Source organism: Thermobia domestica, chromosome 9 (genome assembly GCF_964235325.1).
Source record: "Thermobia domestica chromosome 9, izTheDome1.hap1.1, whole genome shotgun sequence".
Lineage (NCBI taxonomy): Eukaryota > Metazoa > Arthropoda > Insecta > Zygentoma > Lepismatidae > Thermobia > Thermobia domestica.
Genome location: NC_137462.1, coordinates 131,127,412 through 131,134,027, shown reverse-complemented (window position 1 = coordinate 131,134,027; position 6,616 = coordinate 131,127,412). Strand labels below are relative to the sequence as shown.

Here is a 6,616-nt window from a genome sequence, read left to right as displayed (position 1 = left end):
GTTATGAAATTAATGACAAATATAAACAAGATTATAAAAATGTAGTTAAAAGTGAAAAGGTTTGTTTACCACGGGTAAAAACTCCTCTTAGAAGTGCCAGGACAAATTATTTGCCATCACCTATTAATAGACAGAATAGACTGAGTTATCAAGATTTAAATGAAAATAAAACCGGACTTCATAGTGCGTATACTCATAGTGCAAGGGAAGATCATGGAAGCTTATTACAATTGCCCATCAGTATTTGCCATACTTTATATCCCTGTATAATAGATACTGGCTCGACTCTATGCTTAATTGAAAACAGTGTTTTAGAAGAAATCCGTACAAAATGCAAGCCTAAAATAAAACAAGTAAACTATTCTGTGACCATCATGCAAGGGAATGAGTTGTTAGTGCGTGAATTGGTGCAACTTATTTTCTTCATACACGGTGTCCGTTTTACGGCGTGGTTTGGAGTTGTTAACCATCCAAAATTAAAATTATTATTGGGTTTAGACTTTTTACGGGATAATTACGCCCATATAAATATAAACGCTCGAGAACTTCTTTTTGAGAAATTGAAAATGCAAGTAAAGTTACAACCTTTTGAGAATAACCCAGTTGGTATGAACAGTGATCTGTGCGCTTTCCAATATCATTTCAGGCCTACTCGGAGAGATCCCAGACATATTGGCGCCAGAGTTTGTGATCGATTCGAGGGGACTAGGTCTGAAGGTGCAGCTTTACAATACGGTGGCAGTTCTTTTTCCTGTAACCTGACATCACCAACCCAAACCAGCAAGGCTAAGCAGTTTCCAAGGAGGCCTCGACGTTATGGCAACCAGACCAAGCAGACAACCAGTGGCGTAGGCGAGTCCAGGAGTAGGGCGGAGAACCGTACTAAGGCAAGGACCAAGGAGACAGTTGCACTTGAGAATACTGATGCTGCTGTTTATGAAGATGTTCCACCTGGCACGAGAATCTTTAATCCATTGTATAAGGAGGCAGATAAAGAGGGAGATGGAGAAGAAGCATTAAAAGGTAGTGTAAATTTTGAAAATATTTATGATGAAAGGTTAATACCTTATGTTAAACAATTACTTAATGATTACAAAGAAGTAATAACCGATAAGTTAGGGCATGTTCGTGATTATTTATATGAAATTCAATTAACAGATCCTTCACCAAGTATTACTCAACCATATATGATTCCTAAATATAAAATGAAAGAACTCGATTTGTTTTTAGACAAATTAATAGAACAGGGTGTTATTGAAGAAATAAATAGTAGCCCATACATTTCACCTTGCTTCCTCGTTACTAATCGAGATCAATCCAAGAGATTAGTGATTAATTATGGCCAAATTAATTCTAAATTGTTATTGACTGGATTTCCGAGTCCGAATTTAGAATCTATTATTTCTAATATAGGTAAACACCATCTGTATACATTAATTGATGTTCGATCCGCATTTCATCAATTGGAGATTAAACCTGAGTGTAGGAATATAACAGCATTTGCTACACCAAATAGATTATTACAGTATTGTCGCCTACTGATGGGAATGGCAGTTTCACCATTTGTTTTGTCTAGTTTAATGCATAAGATCTTTCGTGATATAGAAGGGGATTATTTAGATATTTACTGTGATGATTTAATAATTCACTCGGATAGTGTAGAAAAACAAAGAAATTTTAGAGAAAGTGTTAAAAAGGTTGAAAGATTGGGGGATTACTATTAGTCCACACAAAGCTCAGTTTATGAAATCAAAAGTAAAAATATTAGGATATGAGTTCTCTAATGGTCAAATGAGAATAGATGATGAGAGAGTAAGAGCGATTAAGGAAATACCCAAGCCGAAAAATAAACGTGCCTTAAACAGAATGTTGGGATTTCTTAATTATTATCTTAGATATGTAAAAGATTATTCAGAACTTTTGAGTCCATTATATGCTATGAGATCACCCACGGTTCCATTTATCTGGGGGAAGGAGGAAGACGATTTATTGGAGAAAATTAAGGAAGCTATTATTAACCATATTGTTCTTAAAGTGCCAGATATGAATGTGCCCTTCGTTTTACATGTCGATGCTTCCACCAAAAATTATGGTGCTATATTAAGCCAGTACGATGGTGATGGAAAACTTAGACCTGTTTACTTTTTGAGTAAACGAGTTCCTCCATCAGATTGGTCGAAAAGCGTTTTTGATCTTGAGCTTTCTAGTTTAGTTCATGCGCTTGATAAATTTGACATGTATCTTCATAAGAAATTCACAATTTATTGTGATAATTCAGCCTTAACGTGGATACTTAAAAATCATAAACGTCAAAGAAAATACGGCTCTCTTATTGAAAAGGTGAGTCGATATCAATTTGATATTGTTCACTTGCGGAGTGAGCGCAATATGGCAGATTTTCTAACTAGGATGCATAATTATATTGATTGTACACCTCCTTCATCAGATATAGTGGAAATTGATAAGGTGGATGATAAAGAAGTACACTTGAATTTTGTTAATTTCTGGAATAATCCTTTCTTTCATAAGCCATTAGGAGATCATCAACGAGAGGACCCTAGTTTAAATACTATAATACAAGAATTAGAAAGGGGACAGGTAAAGGAACCTTATGTCCTTAAAAATGGTATCCTTCTGAAGAAAACTAAAGGTAAACAATATGGAGGTTTAAGAGCTGTTGTACCAGAGTCTCTTAAGTATAGTGTGATTAAATTTCATCATCAAGACCCTGTAGGTGGGGGTCATAGTGGGGTCCAACGAACGATAGCAAAAGTAGCTATACGTTATACTTTTCCTAATTTATTCCAAGAAATTAGAGATTTTGTTCAGAGATGTACGACTTGTCAGCTATGTAGGGATAGGAATAGACTTCCTTATGGTACCTACTATACTCAGAAAGAGAAATATCCTAATAATTCTCTATTTTTAGATGTAATGGGGCCTTGGCCTATCAGTAATGGGTTTAAATATGTATTAGTCTTAACCGATGGTTTTTCTAGATTTGTCATTATCGAACCTCTTAGGAATTTGAGTTCAAAGTCTATATGTTTGAAATTAGATAAAATATTTTATTCTTACGGGTTTCCAAATAAGGTGATTCATGACAATGCTGGATATCTGCAAAGCGATTATTTCAAACATTATCTATTTAGTTTAGGCATTAAAAACATTTGTACTACTCCTTATTCCATGTCAAGCAATTTAACAGAAAGACAAAATAAAAATATAAAATTGATTTTGAAAACCTATATTTATAAAAATCAAACTAAGTGGTCTAAGTATATTTATCAAGTCCAGTACACATTAAATAGTAGTGAAAATTCTGTAACTCGTAAAACTCCAAGTGAGTTATACTTAGGAAGAAAGATGTTTAATCCTTTAGATGTAAACTGGATTTTAGATCTAGGAATTCTTGAAAGTACTCAAGATAAAGCTGAAATGAGTAAAACTATTGTAGACAATATTGAATTGGCCTGGAAAAGGAAAGAGAAATTGTATTCTAGAAAACATAGAGATATAGATTTACCTATTGGAGAAAAAGTATTGGTTAAGAAAGTAACTAAATCTTCTTTGGAGAAACGTTATCAACCTAAATTAGATAGCCAATATCAGGGTCCGTTCGAAATTATGAGCTATCCAACAAAGAACACAGTGTGGTTACAACTTGTAGCTGATAAGAAAGTAAAGATTAAACGTCATGTCAGTTTCATAAAGAAATTTTATCCAGCAAGAGAAAATAATAATGAAAATAATAATGGAAATTAAGAAAATATGTACAGATTCTGTAATAATTGTAATCCACTTCACTATTAATATATGTTATGTGTTATATATATATGTGTACTGTGCTCTGTTTGTACAATTCTGCAGGTTCGGAATTGGGTGTTTCTGGCCAGGGCTGTGTTCGCTGTGATTGCTGTGTTTGTCTGAGAGAACCTTCCCATAGAAGAATGGATCTAAATCAGGACCATCAGGTGGATAGGCAAGAACAATACCGTCATCAATCCTGTTATCTTTCTGCAGTTATGGTGCGTGCTTCGTCGATTGGACAATGAACTAAAAGGAGCTCCGAAACAACTAACGATTTGTTTGTGAAGAATTTCCATCGGTGAGTTCGTTCCATTATTCTTTACTGCATGCCGTGCATGGAAGAAGAACTTACTTCGAAATGTTAAATAACTGTTTGTTTAATTAAATCACCCGGAGAGGGGGGAAATTTAATATGAGACATTTCAAAGAAGTTCAACAAAAAAAAAAGAACTTGAAAACTCTCGATCAGCTGATTAGTTAAATAAACTTGTATATGGAAACATTGGCTCTGTAGGTCAATGTCATGGTTCCGATATTCGTTTGTTCGAAGTGACTAAAACGCCATCTATCTTTTGTAATCTACCCGTACCTATTGCGTTTCCTTTGGATTGGAACATGAGGTAAGCAGGGGTAGGAGCTTAGAAATTGTGTCCGTTAAATTGATAATAGTTAAATGTGATTTCGGAATAGTGTTTGGATAATAATGCTCCTACACAGAAAGTAGCCGGAATAATTAAGTGTAAATTTATGTAAGTGCCATTGATATGCAGCTCGTCAGGAAATTGTAAGTACTAAATTTTAATCTATTTTTTTTTCTTTCCATTTCGGCCCAACTGTTACAACTTTTTGGTGAGTGTATGTCTTTGGTCACTAGTTTAATATATGTATTGTTATATTTGGGGATTAAATTCAATTCGTGTAGATATTTGATATATGAAACCTGTCAAAAGTACAACCAGTAAAATTAATTTAGAATATAAAAATAGTGGAATGCGAATGTATGAAAATTTCCTTACTACTATTAAAATTGGGAAAGGGTTCCAGTTAACATTGAGTGAAGTTGTTTTGTGTCCGCACAGTTATATTGTTATTGTTGAATTTACATTTATGTTGAAGAAATTATACAATAAATTGTTCGAGTTGAAGTATATTTATAATTTCCACGAAAAGGATTACTTGCCCAACCTACTCCGCATTAAGGGGAATCCTGAAGTACCCTTTCATAGGTAGTGGATTACTTGGTAACAAGACTGCCGCTACACATTAGGTAGAGTTGTTCAAGTATTACGTTATCACATTTTTTTTCATTTCACTAGATCTTCCAAGGACGCCAATTTCTCTTTAAATTTGGGGGGGGCATTCAAATGCAGAAGATATATATATGAGAATTTTAAGACAAATTACACTCAAATAATGCCAAATATTGTATATTCATAAATACAAAGGAGGCCTACATGAGCTTTGAGCGGGCCCGGCCCCCCAGGATCGGCGCCCTTGCCTTCTTCCTAGTTAAGCAAACGTAAGCAGATGATTTACTCCCTCCCCCTGGTAAGCAAAATTGTTTTTTTTTCCCTCAAGTTCTGTTGTGTTTCGTGAAATAACAGCAGGAATTTCCTGATTACTTAACCATCTAAATGAATGTTTTCACTTAGAGCCATCCCGTCGATTCGCGTTGCCTAGGACTAAAATAAATTAAGGGTCAATAATGAAGATGAGACTTCAATATCAAACATGAAGAGACATGTGGATCGGAGAACTGTCTTTGTTTCAACTTTGATTTTTTCAAATCCATGATGGGAAATTATATTATGAGTACAATTTTCGAAATTAATAGTATACAATCGCAAAAATATCTTACAAAACGATGGTTTATTGCAAAATACTTTGACTCAAAGAATAAATTACAAGTAATAAACTTGTTACTTTTCCTGAAGAGTCTAAGTCGTGAATGAGACGGAAGCTGCCGAGCGTAGTGCTTGGAACGATTGCCTCACTTGTTCTACCTCCCCGTGACGCAGCCTTGATTCGACTTAATCCTAAACGGATTATTCAGAAGTCGAAGTCGGAAGACGTTTCCCATTTTTCCAAAACACTCTTGGTCGATTACAATCTGCCTCACTCGTAAGGGGACAATCCCATGTCGTAAGGGTCGGTGGACCACCGATAGGCAACTAGTGACATGTCCCCAAAAATTGGCGGTCCCGCAGCCAAAAATTGGTCCCACTTCCGTTTTGAAAATTATACCACCACCGGCAGAGAAGCGACGGAACGCCAGCGAACCACAAAATTATTCCCCTAAAATACGTTAAATCGCCTATATGCGTAATTTCTTTGCATCAAGATGAGTCTAAAAACATTTTTAAAAAAATAAAACGAAAGTGCCCTGAGCTGGGCGTGAACCATCAACCTTAGGGTTGCTAATTGCGTGTTCTTCGGAATTCGTCACGGAGGCGATTATGAAGACACAGCTTGTAGAGTGATAAATCGTTGAAGTCTTTTTAATATTTCTAATCAGAGTGCTTCTTTAACCGTGTATATTTGAAGACAACTGTTCGGAATCAAATCAAATGCACTCGTCTTGTATCTTTATAACAAAATGGCAAGCGTCTATTTACTTTTTTCATAGTTCTCCTATATTCACTTGCTAGTGATCGGCGACAGTTGCCAACTAAATTCATACAATTATACGCACCCACCTCAAGATTTTTCACTTCATGATGTAAAGGCAGGAGTTACTCTTGACCCCCGGAGCTCAAATATTGACGAGCGCGGACCAAAATGAAGTCCTCGTTCTTACGTTGTGGTA

General features: G+C 35.4%; 1 protein-coding gene across 1 annotated transcript; it reads left to right on the top strand.

The window, feature by feature from the left end:
• The first annotated feature begins 211 nt into the window (after positions 1 to 211).
• On the top strand, positions 212 to 4,705 carry LOC145695025 (uncharacterized). The gene is made up of 2 exons (XM_081771854.1): positions 212 to 1,023; positions 3,871 to 4,705. Exons 1-2 carry the CDS (start codon positions 375 to 377, stop codon positions 4,053 to 4,055), a joined length of 834 nt encoding a protein of 277 aa, XP_081627980.1. The 5' UTR covers positions 212 to 374; the 3' UTR covers positions 4,056 to 4,705.
• The last annotated feature ends 1,911 nt before the right edge of the window (positions 4,706 to 6,616 follow it).